The 25,873-nt window shown below is 39.4% G+C and overlaps 1 protein-coding gene and 1 long non-coding RNA gene across 2 annotated transcripts; one reads left to right on the top strand and one right to left on the bottom strand.

Annotated features, from left to right (window-relative positions):
• Nucleotides 1-946: 946 nt before the first annotated feature.
• On the top strand, nucleotides 947-25,873 carry nlk2 (nemo-like kinase, type 2). Its single transcript, XM_086141439.1, has 11 exons — nucleotides 947-2,609; nucleotides 11,812-11,941; nucleotides 12,571-12,626; nucleotides 15,884-15,990; nucleotides 16,169-16,254; nucleotides 16,474-16,683; nucleotides 20,292-20,393; nucleotides 21,541-21,627; nucleotides 22,421-22,619; nucleotides 22,825-22,918; nucleotides 24,271-25,873. The coding sequence occupies exons 1-11, from the start codon at nucleotides 2,149-2,151 to the stop codon at nucleotides 24,323-24,325; spliced, it is 1,587 nt and encodes a 528-aa protein (XP_085997565.1). The 5' UTR covers nucleotides 947-2,148; the 3' UTR covers nucleotides 24,326-25,873.
• LOC147235228 (uncharacterized) lies at nucleotides 8,486-10,092 on the bottom strand. The gene is made up of 3 exons (XR_015104355.1): nucleotides 9,953-10,092; nucleotides 9,753-9,853; nucleotides 8,486-8,606 (listed from the first exon to the last, which is right to left on the bottom strand). It is a non-coding gene; the product is annotated as an uncharacterized LOC147235228 (long non-coding RNA).

The raw sequence follows: 25,873 nt of genomic DNA, 5'->3' as shown, positions 1-25,873 counted from the left end.
ATAATCATTTTGCAAAGTTCAGGTGAAACACAACTAACATCTGTAACAACTAACGTCTCTATATATATTCATAACTGTGCAATATTTCATTTCATAACAGCTTCATGTACAATATTTTTTCATACTCTTATGCACTCCTTATTTTTCACCTGGTACTCAAGACCATAAGACACTTTATAGCCTTGACTTGTTACTTAGACACTTTATAGTTTATTTGTATTTCTTATTCTCCACCCCTTTTTTTTACTGTCTGTACAATTTTCTACTATAATTTATTATTGTTATGTTTTTCTTGTTACTTCCTTGTTACTTCCTTCTTGTAATTTCCTTTGGGATAAATAAAGTTGTTCCATTTCTTATTCTTATCTTTATTCTTATTCTTAACTTAATTTAGAATTAATTATATGAACATTAAGATCACGGTTCAGGGCAATATGGCCTTAAAAACCAGAGCCAGGTGCTTTACTCCAACAACAACAACAACAAATGTGTTCAAGAAAAAACAACTACAAAACCTAACAAGATGCAAAATAAAAATGAGAGGAATTTAATTTAATTAATTTTTTTTTTAAAGGATTCTTGCATGTGAATGGTCAGTTTACAGAGCGTTTAGTCCGAATGTTTTACGTTAATGTAAACTTTATGTTTAATATTCATCTCGTCGAGGCGGCCGAGCAGCGCCGAGTGCTGTTGCTACCTCTGACCGTGACCCTTAGTGACGGTCCGGGCCTTCAGCTGCCACCCGGCTGTCACTCAACCCGCTAACACCATTGGCTCAATTGCCTGCCAATCACGGAGATTACGCATACGTCACAAAAACGAGGGCGGCGATTGGCTGGCCGCCCTCCATAATCTCACCGCCGAGCGGCTGAGGTTTTGTTCACCATGTTGGATCAAGCGCTCATCTCTGTTGCCTTATGACCAATAGTTTGACCACGCCGGTGGCGAGGAAGCGTCGCGCCTCCAAAGTGTAGCGCTTTCCCCCCGGGGCGTCCCGACTCTGTCGGGGGACAGCGGGACCCGCCGACACGGTGAAGAAAGTAAGGAAGTACCACTGTTTTGATTTGGAGACATGGACTCCCATTAGCTAGCAGCAAGCTGTCAGGTTCAATACCACGGTGTTGTGTCGAGGTCCCCGGCAGCGGGAGAAACCAGCCTGCATTTAACGGATCTAACTCCTCACGACGATATTATTTTGTTTTTCTGTCCGGTTTCTTCGGGTGTGTGAGCTGACGAGTCGCAGGAGGAGTGTGTGTTTGCGTGCGTGTGTGTGTGTGTGTGTGTGCGCGAAGCTGTCGATGGGGGAGACAAGTTGTCAGTCAAGAGTCGGCGAGGATTTGTCTTCTGATATTTTGAGTCATGGTGGAAACCTGGTCTCTCCGTCAACATGATGGAGATGTGTGTGCGGGAACGCAGATCTGTGGATGATATGTGACCGAGGCCTGGGCCTGCCTGCCTGCCTGCCTGCGAGCGCTGTTTTATTGTGGTCTGGGCTGGGATACACCTCCTCTGCACCGGATCAGCAGCGTTAATTAGGGCTGGGAGATTACCCCTGTTTACCGGAATAGCTGCACGGCCTGGGCGCACATCTCAAGCAGGACTTCGTTTGTGCCGCGGAGCTGCACCGGAGAGTGTTGCAACTTTTGCAAAAAAAAAAAAAAAAAAAGAAGAAAAAAAAGAAATGATCGCTGATTCCCATGTGACGAGCTGAACATCAGTCTTCTATCAAGACGCGGTCTGATCTGGAAGGAAGGAAGGGCGCCACCTCGATCATGAGGGACATCTAGGGACGACTTTTTCTTTCCTTCATTTATTGGAGGAGGGAGGTGGGCAGGAGAGGTTTGCTTTTTATTCAGTACTTTGAGTTGTTATTCCAGCACACGCTCACGATATACTTGTCGTTCTCAGCTGAAATGGCAAATCTGTGTGAGCAGGGGAACTAATTTAAGAGGAAGTAGGTCAGATCCTGCTTGGCATTATGGCCAGAGGCGCCCAAGAATGGTATATTTCCCCGTAGATTAGAAGAAACCGATGCCGGATCATTTAGCCCCCGAAAGCTGTTATCTGTATGTTTCTCTAAGTTTCTCCGTGCTGCAGCGTGGTCTTCATTAGCGTCACTCGTGAAAAGGGCCATTCCAGCTCCATTGAATGGCTCTTTGTGGCACAACGGCTGCAAATGCAACAAAAATGATGGCTGCTTACAACGGCGGCTCTTCAGCAGTGGCTGCCCATCATCCGCACCACCACCACCAGCTCCAGCACCTGCCTCCTCCACACATGCACCACCATCACCACCACGTGGGCCAGCATCACCTGCAGCATCCAGGCTCCGCCGCCGCCGTGCACACGGTCCAGCAGCACACCTCCACAGCCGCCGCTGCGGCGGTGATGCTCAACCCCGGCCAGCAGCAGCCCTATTTCCCCTCTCCCGCTCCGGGCCAGGCCCCCGGGCCGGCGGCGGCCGCGGCTCCCGCTCAGGTACAAGCCGCGGCCGTCAAAACCCACCACCACCATCACCACCACCCGCAGCAGCACACGCACCACCTCCAACAGCAACTGGACATCGAGCCCGACAGGCCCATCGGCTACGGAGCTTTCGGGGTCGTGTGGTAGGTGCTTCTCCCATCTCGTACCGTTTTACTTCAAACTTCTTTGCCCACGAACTACTCATGAATCACCAAGTGAAAACTCTCTAAATTCAACCCAACACCCACCGGTTCTCTCCACTCTGCCAAAGTTAACTTGCAGAGTCCTAACCCTTTCAGGTTGTCATCACTGTGCGATCGCAAATTCTGCTTTGGCTTTTCAATCTGTGGTTTATCCAAGGTGACCGATTAACATCACAATAACAGTGCTGTCATGTTTTTGGAAATGCTTTATTTTTACATATGTGTGTGTGTGTGTGTGTGACTGGTCTGAAACTACACATATTTTCAAAGCATACAAGTGAAATCTACCGTTTGATGTGTTCTTATATTTCTCTAAATTCTTACTAGTTCGAGTCTAAGCTGGAGGCTCGTGCAAAATTACGCAATAGCAAACAAACAAACAAAAAAAAAACAAAACAACAAGATTGTGGTTTATCTTGATAATGACTGATTGTTTGTCGTTAGCGGCATCTGATTCAAAATCTCAGGTTACTCAAGGGGGTCGGCTGAAATCATGAGGCAGTTTCCAACAGTCAGGATGAGAAAACTGCAGCAGCAATAAGTGATGTCTTGCAGGCTAGTGCCGGAGGACCATTTGCATATTAAATGGTTGCATTGACAGTAAATAAATGTGGACGGCGTTATGGAGAATGAGTTTGACATTTTAAAGATGTTCAGTCAAGTGAGCTGTGCGTGAACGTGGTGCACAAACTCAACTTTGCAAAGTACGATGTAACGTTAGTGTTTTCCAAAGCGGAAACATGATATAAAACCTGAAGCTTTCACAAAAGAATGTAAATGAAATTGACCCACAGCCCACTGGAATTCAGGTGTAAAAAGACCCGGCGAAGGATTATAAATGTTTTCAGATTGGGAAGCCAGGTGTTTAAAATGATTATTATTTGATCGTCTCTGCACAAGCTACTCGACCAGAGTATCTCGAAGGGGCTTCCTTTACCGGATGGAGCTCATTTGCATTAAGTTGAGGACGAGTCATAATTCAACAAATCCAAATATATGTTGAACAGCAGGACAACTCGACATGTAATATCTATCACGCGCTGTTGAGTGCCGGTCAGATACCGGCTCTCAACTGAGAATGAATTAGAACCAACTTGACATCTACTGTTAGATGAAGTGCGGTGATGGGATTTGCAGCTTGTTTAATAGGAGCCTGATCTAATGGGTCCTTTAGAGCCTCTCAAGTCAATGGCTTCTTTTTTTTTTTCCACACTGGCCGCGCAGGTGTGTCCACCTCCCTTTTGTTGTTACTTTTGTTTCTGAAGTCGTTCCAAGTGCCGCTCGCTCGAGGTTTTCCGGTGTCGGTCGGTGCGGTCGAGTCGCCTCGTGTTGTGCAGGACCGTGAGGAAGAGGCAGCTGGATTAGTGAGATCCGAAGAGGATTGCAGCTCATCAGAACATAGCGTCCATAGAAGGATGAGTCCACAGTGTATCACCACGCGGACCGTTGGGCAAAGATATCGAATGGCTGGTTTTGCTAGTACGACACAGTTCCCTCCGTTCATACTAAATGACCATTCAGAGACTACGGGACCGTCTCAGAAAATTAGAATATTGTGATAAAGTTCTTTATCTTCTGTAATGCAATTGCAAAAACAAAAATGGCATACATTCTGGATTCATTGCAAATCAACTGAAATATTGCAAGCCTTTTATTATTTTAATATTGGTGATTATGGCTTACATCTTAAGAAAACTAAAAAATCCTATCTCAAAATATTAGAATGTCATGAAAAAGTAATTTTTGTTTTTTCGATTGCATTACAGAAGATAAAGAACTTTATTACAATATTCTAATTTTCTGAGACAGTCCTGTCCCATTTGCTCAGTGTGTTTTATTATAATTCTGTACTCCATAAACTAAAGTCAGGTGATAGTATCTAATCTAAGTAAGGATGCATCCTTTCATGAATTTTCAAGTTAACTAGAGACGAGCTGAAAGGTCTAGAATAGATGGAGTTACAAAAATGGACAGTACATTTGATCATGGATCACTGATGCACATCCATGCTTATTAGCATTGATGCCAGAACGAATTCCATCACCAGGAATAAAGTCTCGTTTTACAAATCGTGAGATTTCAGAGCGTGCCGAAGCCAGGCAGCTCATCGATTCTTTGTGACATGAATGCTGATTTTTTTTTTTTTTTTTTGCCACTTTTCTCATATTTCATAGAAATAAACCATATAAGGTGATTTTTGTTTTTGGATCCAATGCACCTGTATTAATTGTGTAAAAGCCCAGTCTATTGAGTATTCTTTTTATGATCCACAGGGTGAATGAACAGATCATTTGGGTTGCCTTAACAAACCCCGAGTGTACTCTCTCCAAGGCTCATAAAGGGCATCACATCCCTCAATAATGGAGCCTGCTGCAGTGCTTCTTGTCGACCTAAAGTGCCTTAATTTATACTTTTTTCCCTTGCCTCACTATTAGTACGAGGTTTATAATTATCATAAACTATTTAATGAATGATTGCTTGCTTAAATCTCTATGAGTAATGACAGAGTGAATGAAATTACACACAGTTAAACCAGCAGATACCTAATGAATTACCGCACATTTAAGTCAAAGTGTCTTGCACGGTAACAAGCTGGCTTTGTTTTAGAGCCTTGTGCATGTATTATTGGTATCATGTGGGTGAATAGAGCGGTGATGTTGCCAAGGCAAGCCAGTGTGTTTGGCAGAAAGATTAGGAAAATAATTTCAAAGCAAAAAGGAGGCAATCGAAGAAAGCATCGTGACCTGGAATAACTGCGCTACATGCAGCAAAATCAGAAATCATTTATCTAAATGCTAGTTTTGACACTAGAGGTGGTTAACGTATATTTACATGTCAGTCGGAAGCTTGAACATGATGAGTGTGGTTTAGGTGCAGTATTATTCAGGAAATCACTGCTTTCCAACCACAAACTCTAGCTTAAGCTTTTAACAAGTTGAACAGCTGTAGTATGTCACACTGAACGCAAAATAAAAGGTGTTTATCTGGGACATTATTCATATTTGTGTAATCAAAAGTGCTCAAAGATGTTAATATGTAGCTTTTTGAGTTAAACTGTCGAAGTTGAGACTGTGTCCCCAGGCAGCTTGTAGGTGACAGACAAGTCGCCAAACCGTACTATGAGTACATAACATTTGATATCCAGAACCAGCTTTCCACATATTCATTTGAACAAATTACAGTGCTGGATATGTAACATGTTGTACAGTTGAACAGATGGATGCAGGTCATTTTTCATTTTTTTTTTTTTTATTTATTTTTTTTAAATTTTTTATTTATTTAATTTATCAAAGGGTACAAATACTACTGGCTAACACTGATTTTTAAAAAAAAAAAAATTTTAAACATTAGAACAGGATTTACAAACATTTCTGGCATATTTTAATCAATCTTGGCTTGTATTTTGGCAAGTCTTGCAAAAAAAAAAAAAATTAGATCTTTTGGATTACTTAACTGGATTCAAGCTTTTTATGCCACCTTTAAATTAGGCTATTGCTTGTTCCTAAATTATTCAGTTTCTGTTCTTTATTGTGTCTTTGGTATAATATTTGATTTTATTTACATTGCAGTGATTAATCAGTGCATTGTCAACCATGAACTCAATTGCAGATTAGATTGAAAATAAATAACATCTTCACGTTTTGATAAATATACTACTAGTTTATATAAGATATGGTCTTGAAAATATAAAAATCTGTTAAGACCCGCAACTAGTGGGTTTTAACGTATCTCCTAATATAAAAAAAGAAGTTTGACTTGTTTACATGTTTAGGCTGAACATGTTTTTTTTTTTTTTCCGTCAAAGATAAACCAAGCCGGAAGGTTACTTTCTAAGGCATGTGTAAGATGTATCAAATATGGTCCGATAAAAGCACAACGCTTGCTATATCGCACTCGCACAGAACAAACTGTAATATAGTCTCCGTGATAAATACAATGTAGGTCTTTGCAGGACATGATATGTACTGTGGGATTTTGCTTGATTTCCATTTATCACAATCTGAGAGGAAACATCAGCGCTACTTTCACATTTATGTCCCTCATTGAACATAGCGATGTGTGAGAGAGACTGACCGCCCTTCTCATCCTTGTTTATCTTCATGCAAGATGTGAAAAAGCAAATATATTTGGGAAAGCTAGAATAGAACTTCTCCCGATGGGGCTTTTGTGATATTGTTTGTCCCTCTATCTCAGCGAGTCCATTCAGGCCAATCTGTATGATAATAAAGGAAATAAAAACACATTTATCAAGGCAACCTATTAGCGTCTATCGCTCCATCGTTGTCAAAGGCCAGGCTACCGGTTAAAATCCCTCGGTGTCAGGAGCCGGAGAGTCAGATCCTGCCTTGAATTTTATTAATGAATGAGACAACGCGTAGGAATTGCTAAGTTTTTTTTTTTTTTTTTTTTCTTCCAACTGTGTTCAGTGATTTTCAAATACAATGTAAAAGACATAAGACCAGTGTAGTAGGTGCTCTAAGCTAAAGCTGCAATCACCCCGACACATTTTCACTTCTACCATCACAAAGACCCGGCCATTGTTAATTCCTCCATCCACATGAGTTTTTTTTGGTACATTTCCATTAATGGAAATGAATGTAAGGAATTGTGTTCTCCATTATTCCATACATCAATGTACCAAACTGACATGCTCCTCCATTATTTGTGACTGTATTTAGAGGCAATCCCACACATGCTGTCCCACTGCTGGAAATACTCATCGCAGCACCAAATGTGGATTAATCTGCCGCTGAAAATAGGCTCCCACAAACGCTCTGTCTAAAACCATTTTAGGAAATTACCAAGCCTCTTTAAAAAATTAAATTATGTGTTTGTTAGCGGCGGTTATAGATTTATGCCATGCCCGTCGCCAGCTGTGAGCTCATCAGGGCCACAACCTGGGTCATTTTCTCCCTCTCAGGCTGACATTTTGCATTTTGACCGTGATTCAACATTGTAGTAAATCCCTTTCACTGTGCAGCCAGTGATCATATTGATCCACTTAATGAGATTCCACTCATCAACAAGAGCCTGCAGCGTGAGATATTAATGTCTCTAAGTATATTTGAAGCCAAAACACGGTCATAAGAGGGTACGGGTGTGCATAATGCCTTCAACTCCTTACCCAAATTGAAATAAGAAAACCCACAATTTAAAATGCAGCCACCCTAATTTTTGAAGTAGCATATGTGATAACTTGACCAGTTTCCACTCACTTTGTCGCCTGTAGATTGAGTTCGATCTTAAACAGCTGCTGTTGAAAACAAAGCTGTTTGCTTCTATTCGAATAGACATGGTGAAAGTGTAAGCATTGGAGAAAAGTGCAAAAAAAGTGCAACAAGCCTTTTGTTGTTCCTGAAAAGTTCTAGTTATTGAACTGTCACAGCATTTTGATGGGAAATCATAAGTAACCTGTTTTCTATTTGATCTTGCTTTGCATTGCTGTAACAGTGAGACCCGTATTGTGCTAAATGTTATATTAACAAAACAAATTAAATGAACAGGTCACACTGCACAGTCTTGCACAGTCTTTTCTCCAGTGTTTTTAAAAAATGGCAAGTATAGTGAAAGTATAAGTGGGGAAAAATAATTCCCAAGATTACGACTACTGGAACTCCGCCTTTTCCCTTAAGAGAGTTGTAACACCGCGCGTAAAACAATTGTACATTTCATCCAAAACAAATCATCGACTATCTCGTGTCACATCACGTCTGTTTTTGATAAATAAATTGGCCTTCAAGTTCAAATCAGGGGTTTACGACAGGTTTGATGACTGTCAGTGGAAACACGGGTGTCCGACGGTGTTTGCTTATGAAAGCTGACACAAGGAGTCATTATCTTGCCCACTCGAGCAGGTACACTGTGCTGAGACAAGGCCATGTAGTTCTCATTCCCCAGAACGTGATGGATCTTCGTCCTCTTTGCCTCAGGGTTGGGCTGAAATAGTTAGAATAACAAAAAAAGAGGGAAAGAACAGTTTTTTGTGTAAAACTTGGATCCATTTTCCGCCTCTTTGAATTCGTTCTCACACGTTTCTTATTTATTTGAGTTGAATTAAATTCTCTCTTTGTGCAGTTGGTTAGGGCAGGTGTGAAGTAAACAGAACGATTATTCTGGAGTGCACAAAAAAGTGATCTTTGTTGTGTTCTTGGCACAGTACAAACAAACTTTAGTCCTCTTTGTTTTATAAGGAGACTGTTGAACTCATTGTTAGTCTGCAGTCACAAAACCGCTGGGTTCCTTGGCAAGGATGTTATTGTTGAATAAGTATTGAGGCATTTCGCTTCATCAGCCTTTAGATCCAATTCATATTTTGATGCCTTTCACACTTTTCCAGCAATTTTTTTCTCCAGCAACACCTCTGTTTGGATTTATTGTGGCTTTTCTTGCTTGATGAAGAAATGAAGATTAAGATGAAGAAATCATACAACTCCTGCTCCCCTCCATTATATATTCTTAGGAATTCTCACTTTGTTAAATAACATAATAATAGCTAGGGTTGTAGTTTAGGGATTATATACCTGTAAGTCATGGGATGGGAATTTGTGAAAAGTATCATTGCCTCCCAAAGACCTAGATGATGCCCTCAAATGTAGTTTACGACCATTAAACAAGGTGAAAACAAACAGAATATTAACAGTTTACAGGATCAGGGTTAAAGTGTTTTCAGTGTGATGCAAACTGTTTCATTCATATTTTTATTTTTTTCCAAAACTTGGTCGTTTTTGAGGAATTCATAAATGATTTGTTTAAATGACTGACAATAAATGTATAACTGAATTTTTTTTTTTTTTAAACCTCAAAATCAGGTCCAATGATCATAACCGATAATCACGCGTTTCGGTAGGTTTGTGAACCTGCCCGTGATCATGGAAGTGTAAGACATGTTGTAGAACAACAGAGCAGCTTTAAAGGCTAAGTGGAGTCAAGGGCGGTAAAGTGATCACCCTCGACTCCGCATACTTAATTTTAGCTGCTCTACACATGGAGAAAACAGCATGGAACAGGCCTCTTGTGCCATTGTGGTGGGTGGAGTCCATAACCTTCCTGTTATTATTTGTGTCTGACTCAGTGGAAGCTCACCTGTTGCTCCGCGAGAACAATCATTCTTGTTTGAAAAGCTCAGTTGGAGTCTGGCTTTGTGAGTGTTTGTCTTTCTTTTGCCTTCTGCATACACCTTTTGGCTACAGGAGCAATGAAGAGCCACAATTAGATCCGGTAATATAAACAGTACTAAACATGAAGCCAGAGTTGAAAACCCTTTAGTGTTCTCCACTACTTACCATTTCTTAGAAACATCGGTGGCCTGTTTGCAACCGAGCAGTTGCGTTCTCCGTCACATGGGACTGGAAAAATTATGAGCCGTTGAAATTGGTGTTTCTAAATCCCATTAAATGAATTTATTGACCAATCGTGTCAGTTTACAGACTATTGGTGCCAACGTGAAATCCCTAGAGGTCAGTATTGCCACCTTACGACGGTCCAGTCAAGGACTTAAAACTGGTTGTAGTAAGGAAATCTTTGGACTCGTAGCAGAGTTGCGGTGCTGCCATTAAGCGCGAGCTGGTAGTCTTAAGTCTTGGCGCAGTCGTAGCTCAGTCTTTTCCTGCTCTTAGGGGTTATGACAATATCAAACATGTCATTGATCGACGTCGCCGACGATCAAGTGGTGTTTGGTGATGTCGTAAGGTTAGACGATGATGCAAAAGTTAGCACAACAACATATTTACCGCTCCGAGTCTAAACTGAGGCTTTTCTTTGTAGAACTTGTTCTCCCAGTGTCTGCATGGGTTGTTTTCTTTTTACCGGTTTCTCAGTTTACCTTTAAAAACAACCATTAAACTAATTGAAGACTGTAAATTGCCCGGGTGTGTGAAAGAAAGCGCGAACGGAGGTATTTCTCTGTGACGCCCCGTGATCGACTGGGTGAACCCTGCCTCGTACACAGTGACCGCCGTAATAGCGGTTGATGCTAACAGGCAGTCCAACAATAAATAAGCAAAAGTCAGATATTTGAATGTTTATTTGAAAGAAGAAAAAACAAAAAAACTAAAACAATAACCAGTCATTTATAGCATTGACAACATTGATACGCTTTGTGGAATTAATATCAGACAGTTTATCTATCAGACTTTTTAATCTTAATTTGAGCGTTTACTCAAGCTACTCTTATCGCACCACACTGTGGCTTGTTTACTCTTTTGGAGATGGTCTGAGAACACGAGTGATCTTAGACCTCTGCCATCTGTTTGCCTCAGCTGATCCTATTTGACAAGGTTTAGCGGAGGTAAAGACAGGCATAGTAAAGAGATATGGTACAAGGAGTTGAAATGCTCTTATATACACCTGCTGGGCTCCTCACGAGGCTTCCACAGCTGCATCTGAAAGTCCTCTGACCAACCAGTGAAATGACACTTCGACTGTGAACGGAGTGAAATTTTATTAGAAAAAAAAAGGAAAATGTAAAGCCTTGCCGTCTTTGCGAATTAAGAAGAAGAAGAAAGACCTTTTTAGTGTCACGTTCAGTTGTACACAAAGCAGAAGGCAGAAGCTCAACAACGCTTCGACATGTGTGAAGAAGTCGGGGTTCAACAAGAAATCTTCGGTTCCAAGTTCGATACACTCATTTGACTTACTCAGTTTTTTTTTTCTCCCCCCCCACCCCCGAAAAAAAAAAAATTGCAATGTTCCATGTGTAAATAGTGTACCGTGATGATACAAAGCAGACAAACATATCTTGGAAATATATTAAGAAATATGATTCAGGCAAATTATTTAGAAGCTTAATTAAAGATGTTATCCTAGAAATAGGAAAATTAGTTTTGAAAAAAGGTTTCTAATTATTAAAATTGGAAAAGTGTATAATTTTGAAATGGCAGTCCCTTATAATGGTGGGCAATTTTTTTCATTTTATTTAATTTTTTTCCCATATCACCCTGCTATATTACTAGTCTTGCACTTGATATCAAATCATCTCAGGTCACCATTAAATAGATCACGAGGGTCAACAGAAATGTATCTGGAGATTTCAAATACTATTTTCAGGATTCTTTAACAAAGTTACTCCATTCAGCTGTCTATTGTGAGTGATTTGAGTCTTGTTTTTGAAAATTTGCTGACCTTCATTTTGTTTTCTTCACAGGTCAGTGACAGATCCGAGAGATGGAAAGCGAGTTGCCCTCAAAAAGATGCCCAATGTCTTCCAGAACCTTGTTTCTAGCAAAAGGGTGTTTCGAGAGCTGAAGATGTTGTGCTTCTTCAAACATGAAAATGTAAGTTTGTTTAATGTCCACCTTCTAATATGGTGTACTCATTTTTTCTGATTCTGATGCTCCTATCTGAAATAAGGTTTTACCTTACAGCCTTAGACCTTAGTGAGCATTTGGCTCTTTCACGGCAGCATTTTTGATGCAGTTTATCCTTTTTTTTTTTTTTTCCCAGCTTCTTTAGTTATCACGGTAAGAAACTTAAAGCACAGAAGCATCTCGTCGTTTATCTCGTAGTTTTACCCAAATATATTTTAGAAAGTAATTCTCTTTCGTTCTTAATATGCTTTGCTGTTGTTTTTTTTTTTTTTTTTTTAATATGAAAATAATTCTCTAATTCAATTCATACATTGGGGAAAAAAACATTTTTGTGTCAGATAATTAGTTTCCTACCTAAAGTATAATTTCAACCCCCTTTTAAATACAAAAATGAATGGCATGGAGTTTTCATGCAAAAAAAAAATATTGTCGTATAACTACACCAGTCGTACTTGGAAAAATAAACTAAAGGATCAGTCGTGAAGGGAATGACCTGAACAAACAGCAACACGATCAGGTTTGGAACAGATCCTGATCCAGGACTTGCTAACAGCTGCTGTTTGCGCCAATGAAGCAGCTCTGAAATGTCTCCTCAGGTGCTCTCTGCTCTGGACATCCTGCAACCCCCACATATAGACTACTTTGAAGAAATGTATCCTTTACTGTGAAATGTTACGCACCTTGAAGGAGCTGGAACTGAAGACTGAATGAAGAGAAAACTGATTTAAAAGGGTTGTGTGAATCTGTCTGTAGAATGTGTTGCATGCATAGTGCTTGCTGGAGGAGATTGGTAAAATCCTGCTTACCTCCTCTAGCTGATGAGATTCTCCTTCAGCGTTTTAGCTTTTGGGACCGTTCCAACTCAACACACACACACACACACACACACTCTGTCTGGAAGACTTGCACAACACAAAGACCCGAAAGGCCCTTTGAAAACTGCCATGGAATATTATATGGAAATATAATCTAATCCCCCCCCTTTTTTTTTTTTTTTTTTTTTTTAAAAAACCCATCTGATTCTAAAAAAAACTTTTACTTTTAATTGGCAGTTTTCTGAAAGAAACTACAAATTATGATAAAAGCAATCATCGTTTAGTGTGCAATATTGTTAATACAGGAAGTGATTTGTAAAAATATTTATTCATTGTGTATTTTTGTACATTGTCTGATTTCATTTTTCAGAAACATAATTATTTATTTGGAAGCTCAACTTTTTGCTGTGAGGCAAAAAACACATCTTACCTGTATCAATTTATGCACATTGTGGTTGTTGTTATTGCTTTTTGTTTTACAATATTGTAAATCTGGTATAGAATCCTAGCTCTAATTCATAAAAATATAATTTGAATAGGAAAAAAAAAAAAAATCTGACATTTTTAAACTGAGGTCACTCAGGAAACTCCTATTTAAGTCACCAAACTGGTAAATACAAATTTTTCAGCATGAGTTTTTTTTTTTTAAATGAGCATTAGATTCTAATTACCAAAATCTTGTTTGCTATTGAGTGATGAAAACATAAATTTTAAGAGCAACTTGAAAACATTTTTTATTATTGTTGTTTACCAAGTGAGAGGAACACCGTAAAATTCAATACAAAAAATAGTCATGGCGCAGTATTTCTGTAACATGATATTCAGTATACGGTGGATTATTGCCCAGGTATTGGTTGGGTAATATGACCTGTATTTACAAAATACTGTACCATTTTATAAGTTATTGGCTTAACGCAGCAGAAGTCGTAGTGGATGATAAAACTACAGTTCTCAAGAGATTATTATTATTATTATCATTATCATTATTAGTTGGTTTCACAGAATTACTGCTGACTCGGAGGTCTTTAACTGTTGGGATCCTGGAAAATGATTGCAATCCTCAATTTTGTCATTGATCAGATGGTGAAGCATGACGTTGTCCCATTTTGAAAGGACACTGACAATTCACAGATTTGTTGGTGGAAGAACTTTAGTTTAACCCTCTGCGGATCATGTGAAAATGTTATCCATCAGTTTGCCGCCTGCGTCTGCAGTGGCAGTTTTGACCAAACACTTTAGGACTCACATACTGCGAAATTTGACTTCTTTTTTTTTTTCTTTTTAATAAAGAATCCAAGTTCCAGTTTTCAAGTTTGTTGTCAGAAGTAGCCTCTCTCCTATCCTGAAATATCCTTGAAATATAATTGGACTGAAATTGGAGAAAAACTTCAAATTATATTTTCAAAATGCCAGATTGGTGACAGTTTGGCGGATTTATACCGGAATTAATCTACACCAGAACAAGGGAAGCACTCGGCCTATTCAGTTATTTAACTGGCATGGATTTTCATTGCTCTTTATCGGTAAACAACTCAATATGTTTTCTTTATTGCCTTTTTTCAGTGAGAAAGTGAGGAACTTAATTTTAACAGGGGAACCGAATGTGGAGGTCTTTAGTGCCACATTACCATATCTTTAACCTGCCTATTATTTTTGCCATTTCCAGAAAAGCACATTAGCATGTCATGTGATGAATCGAACTTCTACGTAAGTACATGCGTAAATATACGCACAGCTCTTACCATGCATACGCACAAAACCCAGTGGAAAAACAATGAAACTACAAATAGAACGCAGTTCGTCACAGTAGTCAGCAGTCTTACACATCACACATGCCCCTTGTTCCCTCCGAGGAATGAGATTTCTCAATGAATAATTTATCAGACAATTTGAGTAATAAGTGCGACCGATTATAAAAGACCGCTTTGACCAGACTTGAAGAAGAACTTGAAATGCGCACGCCGCGGCTCGAGAGCGTGCCGATCCGTTCAGCGAGATTACGAAACGGCTTCTAAGCAGGTACCGCTTCCCCAAAAATCTATCGATTTGATATATGCCGAGATTTACAACCCATGTCGGAGCGAGAAGCTGTCTCGGTGTATCTCCGGTTCGTGTCCAACCTGAGATTTTTGGCCACCGGAACATTTCAGCAGGAGATTGGAGACATATGTCGCATTTTGCAGCTGATTCGAAGCAAAATTTTACCTGCGGGTTTGGATGCAATCATTTCTCTGGCCACGATTTACATCAAGTTCCCGAACAGCGGCCGCCAACGAGCCGGTTATTAAACAAGGATTTCACAACATCGCCAGATTCCCAAATATAATTGGAGCCATCGATTGCGACCTCCCCGCAATAAAAGCGCCATTACACAATGAATTCGGGAAAGGATTCGGTTCGATCGATGCGCAGATAAGCCGCGATCCACATTTATCTCTGTTAAACGTTGTGGCCCGGAGGAACACACCACTCATTCATTCTGCAGAACGGCTCAGTAGCCGCGGGCCTCCGAGCAGGAGCTGCCGAGGACGGCTGGCTGATCGCTGTGCGTTATAGCCGTTCACATTTATCTTCCGGGCCTTCCTGCGGTTATTATAACACCTCTCTGGAGATCCGTGAGCTGTGATAAGCTGTTAAGCGATTACTTTTATGTCACATCATTTCTTTTTTTTATTTCTGACTTTTTTTTTTTTTTCTTTTGTTCGTCACACCTGCATCAAATCGTCCAAACAGTATTTTGCGGTTCGTTTCAACATCGGAAAAAAGTCCATTCATGACATCTTAAAGGGAATGCAAATAAGACTAAATATGCACGAGCGTGGGCGTTTTCCATCAGGTAGGATTTATCAACATTTAAAAGTGTGCGTCCGTATGTTTAATTAGTATTGAATTTTTGTTCTCATGCACACTCAAAATTTTTAGTCATACCCAAGAAATGTACACAATGTTGTCATTATCTTGATGTGCATTTCATCTTTGCCGTCCCCCCAAAAAAACGTGCCCTGCTAAATGAGCTCGACTTGGAGTTTTGTTTGGCTTTTTGTGTTCTTGGATGGATTTTTGTCATTCTTTCCCTTAACTTGCTGCCGGCTAGCTATGTGGTGACAGAACTGATGCAAAGTGACCTCCATAAAATCATCGTATCACCACAGCCTCTGAGCTCGGACCACGCCAAAGTTTTTCTCTATCAAATTCTTCGAGGTAGGCTCCCGTATGGAAATCTCGCGGTTGTGAAGTCTTTAAGTCCGAATCGATTAACGAAACCGATTTCTATCTCCCTTTTCAAATGTGAGCATTGTTTTAAAAAAGTGGTAAACAGATTTTTTTTTTTTTTTTCTGTATCAGAAATCTCTGAATAATCTTTTCCAACCACCTCCAGGATTAAAATACCTTCACTCTGCTGGCATTCTCCACCGAGACATCAAACCTGGCAACCTCCTGGTAAACAGCAACTGTGTGCTCAAGGTGTGTACAACCAGAACATCCAGAGGGACTATTTTTTTTCCCCAGCCGCCGAACAAATGTTGGCACAAAATCCCCAATCGAACTAATGAACCCTTTCATCGACGAATGGAATAAAATAGATGTCTGCGTACGTTTTGTTGAAATGAAACTGAAGCGCAGCGTATCCGACCTCAACATGCTTGAAGAAGCCGGAGAATAACGTGAAATACTGTCTTGTAGATCTGTGATTTTGGCCTGGCCCGGGTGGAGGAGTCTGATGAGTCACGGCACATGACTCAAGAAGTGGTGACACAGTACTACAGAGCGCCCGAGATCCTGATGGGGAGTCGCCACTACTCCAACTCCATCGATATCTGGTCCGTGGGCTGCATCTTTGCTGAGCTGCTGGGCAGACGAATTCTCTTCCAGGCTCAGAGTCCCATCCAGCAGGTGACAACATCACCGAACATTTGGTCGTTTACCGTAACCAGGAAGTGAGGTGGTTTTGTACCGAGGCGTTGTATCGCTTTATTACTAGGATGCCAGTCAAACGATGTGATTTCACATTGAACACTGATTTAAAAAAAAACTGACTTTGCAACAAAAAAAACATGCTTTTTTGGAAGTAAATTTGAAACAAAAGTTCTCTGATACGTTGATGTTCGCTACCGAATCGAGCAAAAGACAAATTTAACTCTTAAGAGATACTGTTCATTAGCATCCACAGCAGATCAGATCAGGCCAGACAAGTTACTTTTGAAATGTTTTGTTCTGAATATGAATCTAACTCAACTAAACCATGTGGTTGCCAAAATGTAGTTTAAGCTGGGTGCAACCCCATTGTAATAGTTGAGCAAGTGACCGCCAATGTGAGGTAAATAAGTTGGCGCTCCGCTGTATGTCACCAGTATGCGGTCAATTTTACATCACGCCCTGATTTTCTGTCATCTGAGAAGCTTCTTAAATATTTGTGCGTAAATTTAGCTATTTAGGAAAAAAGAAACACAGTGGAAAGACGAGGTAAGGCAGACGGTCCTCTGCTGTGGCCAAAGGCTAAAATCGGACTGTCCGATGCACTGCCGCAGTCCTTCTATCATTATATTTTGTGTTGACTGTGAGAAATGGAAGACTTTCTCTATGTATAGAGAGAGAAAGAAAGAGACCATGTCAGCTTAAGGGATTTTCAAAACTAGACTTCCACTCAAAACAGGAAGCGATAAATTACAGAAGGTTTACTTCACACTCCAGGACAGGAGATAACCGGCTCCTCTCTAACGGAGTGGGTTCGTCCAAAAAGACTGTCTGGGAGCCTGTCGGGATAAAAACAACCTTCGCTGCTTCCGCTGCCTGTTTTTTGTTTCCAGCGGGAAACTGTGGAATGAAAAATGTAAAGAGTGGAAAAAAATGAGAGGCTGTAGCAAACATGCAAGATCTATCAGACACGTTTAAGGTCAGATTTTTAAACGTTTACGATAAGGAGGAAATTTATAAATTGGTAATAGAGGGTTTGTGTGTGTGTGTGTGTGTCTGCAGCTATTAACACCACCACACATCACTGGTGTAAACCGATGACCTTTCGCACTTTACAATGCCGCCGATACTTAATTAGTCCAACTTGACTCAAGGACCGGGTGATGTAATAATATGAAGTAACAGATAAAATGATAAAATGCTCTGATTTAAATTAAAATGAAATTTAGAGGACAATCCTCACGAAATCACCTTTCAAATCTGCGAGGAGTTTAATCAAAAGGGGAACAAATAAGTTGTTACATTTGGAAGTGATTTTCTTTTTTTTTTTTAATCATACTAAATATTATTATTATAACTAAATGGATATTACTGTAAAAATAGTGTCAAAGGGATTAATAATTTGAATTGGGAGTAATTTTTTTTTTTTTTTTTTTTTTTTATAAATAGCTTGATAAGATCAGATGAATTAAACTGGATTTTAGCAATAAGACACAGGGTATAGGAATTAATTGTCATTGCCTTTGTGCAACACAGTTAATTGGAAAAAGGGGACGTAGGGTGGAAATCCCCGGGGTTTGGACACCCGAGTGTCGAGTCAGTAGCTGGAGATGGAACTTCTGTGATGAGTCACCTGGATCTTCCGGAATAGCAGGTGGTGATGGGTAGGAGGTGGGTTGCACAACCGGACGGGTAGAGGAGTTGAGATATTTTTGAGACTGCATCCGGAGCCGGATAAACCGAATGTGGGTACAGAGACGACAGCCAGACGGCGCAACTATGATTAATCACATCTCTATTTTCCTGGGTGTTTGACTTTTATTTTTTTTTTCATCCTGGAGGAATATTCCTGCTCTATCTCATATTGCATTCTGATCATTTCTAACCCATAAAGCTATGCTATTATTGTCACTGAGGTGAAAATGACATTTCTACATTGAGAAATTTGCAGGTCAGCCAGGATGAGGGTCATCCTAGCGTTTTCAGGATCATAGATTAGGCAGCGGGACGTGTCGCGGTAGCTCGTGTTCTACAGCTGAAATACTACAGGGAGGGTCATTTGTTTGAATAAGAGGTCCGTCTGCATAAATCCTTAGCTACTGAACAACCAGCTCTCATCTTCTATTGTTCCCGGATTAGTGTCTCGTTTTAGCTGAAAAATGTAATGAAATTTAATGGCTACCCCCGTGTGCCTTTTGGCGAATTAACTCCAATAAGACCCCGAAGCCCCCCTGCTATTCACTGAACTGAGAGATTTAACTACGGGTTTGAATTTTATTTTTCCTCTTCACTTGCTCCAGTGGATTATTGCAGTCGAAGGCACGCCATAAAAGTTTTTTTTACAAGCTGCATAAAACAGCTGCACAATATTAGCTTCCCAAATGTGTTCATTATCACACCTATTTGTGCGAATCACAAGTATTTGCAGGGCATTATAGCTGCTCCATCTAGATACAGAGTAAATGCCTTCAAACTGGCACGGCATCATTCATAGAATACAACACCTTATCGGTTGGTAAAGGTAAGAGAGCTTTCACAAGTATGTTATCATCTTAAGCCGTCATTGTTTGTGCACAGTGTGCATGTGTCTTGCGTTTCAGCATAAATTAAGAAGGAAGACAAGCTTGTCCGTCAGGTTTTGTAAAACATGCCTGTTATTAACTGTTCTTTTCCAAAGCTGTCGCAGTATTTTCCTTCGGATTTCATGCATCTGTCCTGATCCGCCGCTCTTGGAATAGGGTTTCTTTTCAGGGGCTAAAGGTTGTCTGGCAATAAAATACAACGAAATGATACCAATCACACGTGCTGGATAACAAAAGGTGCTGATCAAAGTTGAATATCTCCTTATTGCTGCTCACAGAGAATCTAGATTGTAGCCACTGTCAATGGGGGTCCTTTTTTTTGCGGCGCTATCCGCATGTTAGTGGAGCTTTACATTATTTGAAGGTGAAATGACTCTAACGATGCTATATTATAGCATTATATCATAATTCTGTGTATGTTCTGTTCCTTCTGTTTTTTACTTGTGAAGCGTCTTTGAGTGTCATGAAAAGCGCTATAAAAATCCCATGTATTATTATTATATTATGATTTAAACACCGCTGTTCAAACACAGTATTGATCCTTTACTACACTTTCATTTGTAGATTATTATTCCTAAATAATGGGGTTGATTGCCTTGAACCTCACATACAGTACGGTGCAATAAACCCCTTTTTTCCACTGTGCACTTTTTTTTACTTATTTTTTCTAGTGTTATTTATATTTTTTTGTCTTATATCTCTAACCCAGAGATGCTGCTGTTACTGTGCTGTTCTGCTTTTTAAGGTTATTTATGTCTGTTTTTGATTTTGATCCCACCGAACCCGAGATCTGCCATCTCTAAATGTTGTTGCACTTTATACCATGACAATAAAAGTCTTGAATATATATATTTTTTGAATTTACAAGCAACGGATAAATGCGCAATTTAAAAAGAATAATGAAATATTTATTTTCGAAATTTTTTTTTTTTTTTTTTTCCCCCCCACAAGCTAACCTGGAGAAACAGGCTATCCCAACTTTACCTGTTTGTGCTTGATCGATAGCTGGATCTGATCACCGACCTGCTGGGGACTCCTTCCATGGAGGCAATGAGGACGGCATGCGAAGGGGCTCGTGCACACATTCTCAGAGGACCTCATAAGCAGGTACAATTTAACATTTCTGACCGAAATGTTAAATTGATGAAGACTTGTTTCGGTAGTTTGCGGCGATTGACCACGTTGCAAATGTATTAAATTGACCTTTGCTTAACCAGGTTAGTTCCATTGAGACCAATGATCCAAGAATAGCAGTGAGAGGTTCAGTTCCAAGCGCACGAATTAATCAGCGTTAAAATGAAAGGTTGTTCCAAAACCTTGCTGTAGAGCCATGAATCAGTGAGTCATTTGGGACTTTCACGTCTGCGGCCAGAATTGCACGGTTATTGATGCTGATGACTCATTCGGTGAACGTGTGGGGGGGCTTTTCTGATCTCACAACATTACAGCATTATGAGGACTATATTTAAATGTGGGATTTTATTTATTTGCTCTTTGTTTTTAATGGGACACGTTTTTAGAAAGCCATATAAATATATTAAAGGTAATTTTGCAAGAAGCTAAATGCAGTAATATTTACTCAGGGATATAATTGTTGGCTAATTAATCAAAAGAATTGAAAATTTAAGTATAGTGGATATGTAACTAATTTGATTAGTTTTTTTGTTTTTTTTCCATCCACTACATTGTCAATATATTGATGTGTGATAGCATGTAGGCTGTGACAATAGTCAATAATTGCATTATCTTTAAGTTGCTGTTTTAACTAACCATCAGTTTTAATGTGACACCCACAACATCCTTTATTTTTGACATTTTTTTTTAGTTTAAATCAAATAGGAACCACATTTTGGGCTAAAATGTTGTTTGCCCGGCGTCATGCCCATAGACGTTTCTTTAAAACTTGCATATGATTGTTAAATAGCCGACCTATCATTTCAAGCTGCTCTAACGTCAAAGAAGTCATAAATACGATTTAACCGAAATAGCAATCAAGCCATTTTGCGCCTTTACTTTTAATGCGCGAAGTACATTTTCCGCATCGGATTTGTAGGAAGGTGCATGAAATTCCTACTTCGGTGAATAATTTTATTTACATCTTCTTGTCAAGTGGCTTCGGTTTAACACGTGCACCAATGCCAGTAGGTGGTGCTTACGTTATATTGATTCAGATTTGTCAAAATCACTGGTTTTATGGAGCAGGCCGGAGGTTCACTGGAGTTAATGTGACTGACAGCATGTGTTTTGTCTGCAGCCATCCCTTCCTGTTCTGTACACGCTGTCTAGCCAAGCAACCCATGAAGCCGTGCACCTCCTCTGCAGGATGCTCGTGTTTGATCCGGTGAGTCACTCTATTATCATGTTGGATTGTTGTTGATTTAATGGAGAAAAAAAAAAAGGCTTTCACGGAAGCATGGTTACCAATATGACAACGTGAGATTCAAAATATTTAGTTTTCCTCTCTGTCTCAGATTCAGTTGGTCAGAAAACAGCCCAGTTATATCTAGATTTCCTGTCTTTTACTATTCTTTTTTTTTTTTTTTTTTTTTTTTTTGGTTAATTTCATTGAACACATTAATAATAGCTCAGAAATTATTTCTGGTATTTTAAACGCTGAAAGAAAAAAAGCGCTGGAAAATAATGGGAAAGAAACTGTATGAGAAATTAAAAATTAAAAATTAAAATAAAAAAAAATTAAATTAAAAATTAAGAAAAAAAAAGAGATCCAGAAGAAACTGTTAAAAGAATGGGAGAGAAATTAATTGGAAAATGTAAAAAAAAAAAAAGTTACTTCGTAAAGGAATTAACTGGAAATATGCAAGAACTGTGGTAGAAATCATTTTCATTCACATTCAGAAAAATGTATTTGTCCTGGAGAAGCAATTAAGACGAAAGGAACAACAAGTTACCCGTTTTAATTGAATGTACTCTATCTTAAGAAAAGTGGCTGGAAAAAAACATCTTTATGTTCTTTTTAAGACCCTGAAATTGTTCCACAAACAGACACTGCGTATTTAAACTTGTCATAACTTGCAACCATTTTTTGCAAAATACCTTAAGAAGACGTTTCGAGAACGTCGGATAATAAAAGGTATGGGAAGTTAACGTAAGCGATACGTAATGTTTGTTAATAGTCAAAGCGGATTTCGGCAAAGGACGCGCTGGCTCATCCTTACCTGGACGAGGGTCGGCTGCGCTACCACACCTGCATGTGCAAATGCTGCTACACCACGTCCTCGGGTCGGGTTTACACCAGCGACTTCGAGCCCGTTACCAACCCCAAGTTCGACGACGGCTTCGAGAAGAACCTGAGCTCCGTAAGACAGGTCAAAGGTAAAAAATAAAATCTTCCCAGCGACAGAAATAGCACTTTCGATTCAACATATTGAATTAATCACGCTCCGCTCTGCATGTCGCGGGTGCGAATTACATCGTAAATTCGGAGGGGGGGGGGAAACTGGTAGTGAAGATCTTAAATTTTTAAACACCATTAATCTCTAAGATTACACTTTAACTTTACTCTTTCTCCCCCCCGCAGAGATCATCCATCAATTCATTCTGGAACAGCAGAAGGGGAGTCGAGTTCCGCTCTGCATTAATCCCCAGTCAGCTGCTTTCAAGAGCTTTATCAGGTAGGAAGCACTTCGGTATTATCTCCTATTTCTCCCCGTATTTTAAGTACGCGGCGACATCAAACTACAGAACATCCCGAAAGATCGTCATCCAGGCGAAAGCTGGTATTGATTTAACCCTCGTATTATGTATCCTTACCTCACTTGTTACTAAGACACTTATCGTTTTATCACTTGTTTACTAAGACACTTTATAGTTTCACTGAGACACTTTATAGTTTATTTTTATTTCTAATTCTGCCTTTTCTTTTTATTATTTATCACTGTTATATTTTCTGTAACTCTGGCACAACAATTTCCTTCGGGATTAATAAAGTTGTTCTTATTCTTATGTAGAAATAAATCACATCGATTATGTTGCGGGTCATTTTGACCCGTTACTGTTGAAATCCGCACAGCACAGTCGATCAAACAGGTTACACCAGTAACAACTTTATTTTAGATGATGTAAACATTCAGAAAAGAGACAGACGACAGATTTTTAATCGCAACGCTATATTTATGAACTGTTTAGTTTAAGTTTTTCCCCCTTCACGTTTTTTTTTTTTTTTTCATTTGAATAGTCCTCGTTCTGTGGTTTTTAACAGCACCGACCTGTTTTAGTTTTTAAATGCATAAAATAATCACTTACATTTTTTTTTATTGCATCAAGGCTTCTTGACTTTGTCAGGAACCTTGATTTCAACAAAATTCAACAAACACATTTTTTTTTCACTGCATTATAAAATGCTCTAGTTGAAATTATGTCCGTTGTAGTGTTAGGGTCGGTTTCGACCCGGGTATAAAAAGAAGATAACAAAGCAAAAATTAGAGCCAAAATTTAAATCTTAAATGCATTGTCAGCCAACACAATGACAACCAACTCCTCCCCCACTCATGAGAGCTTCTGGGGACGCTCATTTGTCCAGGATTGATGCAAAAAAAAATCAAAAATGAGCACGTCCAGACACGTCAGACACGTATTTACATTATTCTCTTGAGGTTAATTTTTCTGTTTTTTATTGAAATCGAGAGGTATACTACTAATAAAAAGGCCCAGAGAACCACAACAAAAATTTTTAAACCCAATATTTTCACGGATAAGGAAGCCTAACAAGGTAACCAAGAGATGAGAAAAAGAATTGGAATTTAAGTTTTTATTTTTACTGTTTTTTTTAAAGCTGATTTAAGACACGGGTGGAAAAACTGACCCGTTAACACCGGGGATGCTACCAGAAAGCTAACACAGGAGGAAGGTTAACAAGAACAGCAGCCGGGGATTCGGGTTCAAATAGCTTGCGTATAACTACGGCATCACGATTTCCTTTTTTTTTTTTTTTTTCCCCTGCCGTGTCTCCTGCCAACTCTCTCAGTTCCACAGTGGCCCAGCCTTCTGAGATGCCTCCGTCGCCGCTTGTTTGGGAGTAGCCACCGCAGTCCGCGGCCACCCGTCGCGGACCGACGAGCTGCTAAACGGGATCAAGAAAGCGTCTCCAACGTCTTCTCTCACCAAGGTAGCATTTCACTGGAGAGCAGAACTCACGGCTCTGCCGTCGGTTGGTCGGAACCCGCAGAGAAACCCACTAGGAGTTGCGTCACTGTATCGCCGCAGAAGGTTCAGTCTGCAAAAAGCTCGCTCTGCACAGCGAGTGAGAATGTTCTTAACCGTTCTTATGTTGTCACTACCAGTTAGATTTAGTTTTAACACAGCCTGAAATCAGAGTGAAATACAACTATATATTTAACAAGAGCATTTTAAAAGTTATCAGTCCGGTGCAGGGGATCGTGCGAAGGTTTCCTTCCGAGACGGCGTCAAACCCCACTTTGTTAGTTATTCAGACCATTGATTGTAAAGCGTAATAGCAGGCTTTTCGTGACCGAAATCCACTCGTCTTTTGGAGGAACGTGTTCCAGACCGTTCCAGATGGGGAAGTATTTTGGCGCGTCCCCTCTACAGTAGGTTTTCAACACCTGACTGACAGTCATTTTTTGCCAAAGATCATGAGCCTCATGTATAAATGGTGCATGAAGATGGTGTGCAAAATTGGATGGAAGGCCGGAATCTAAGGCTTCACGTTATTCCAACAAACTTTTTAATATATGTATATATATATATATATAATTTTTTTTTTGTCCACCAATGAAAGCCAGTATTTTGTTGATATGCTTAAAACATAACCGTGCAAAACAGGAAGTCATCAAAACCTAGTTTTTTTGTTGTTTTTTTTTGGGTGTAAAACAACAAAGTTTCCTAAAATTTCATAAATGCTAATTTTCTGAGTTCTAACCAATAATTGCATAATTGCTAACCAATAGTTGGTTTGTTTATTTAGATATTTCTCTGCAGAAGCATTCATTTGACAAATGATCTCAACTCCCTGCAGATAATTAACTAATTTAACAAAAAAAAAAAAATCAAAAAAAAATGATCCCATCATGTGGCTGAGATTCACAAAAATACAGCTTGTTCGCAATGATCCTGCATCTTTTGGGTTTGATTCAAATGGTGTTACTATGTAACATTAACCATGTAGACATTCTGTCTTATTTTTTTTTATTTAGTGACTTTGTGGCGTCACACTGAAAAAAATGGCAACATAATTTAAACAAAAAACCCAAGCCTTGCTAGAAATCTAAAGGTCATTGCAAAGATTTTTTTTTTTTTTTTTTTTTGGCACAATTGTTGCAACGTTATAAACATTAAATTGTTGCTTTAAACAATGCCTTTAATTGCTCTTCAGGCTTGTTCCATGTATTTGAAAAAAAAAAAAAAAAAAAAAAAAAAGATTAACTTGATTATTTTGGCCAACATTTTTTCCCCTCTGGAAATTCCTATAGATGAGGAAAAGCCACTATTGAATTAGAGAGAAATTGGGGGAAAAAAGTAAAAACCGAAGCAACCCTTTCATAAAATAGGAGAAAATACAAAACAAAAAAAAGGGGAAAAAAAAATGGAGGAAAAAAAAAAAAATCAAA

This window comes from Fistularia commersonii, chromosome 3, assembly GCF_037954325.1.
Source record: "Fistularia commersonii isolate RoL2024-O1a breed Wild chromosome 3, RoL_Fcom_v1.0, whole genome shotgun sequence".
Taxonomy (NCBI): Eukaryota; Metazoa; Chordata; class Actinopteri; order Syngnathiformes; family Fistulariidae; genus Fistularia; species Fistularia commersonii.
The sequence above is the reverse complement of the archived record's forward strand: the minus strand, read 5'-3'. Positions and strand labels throughout refer to the sequence as shown.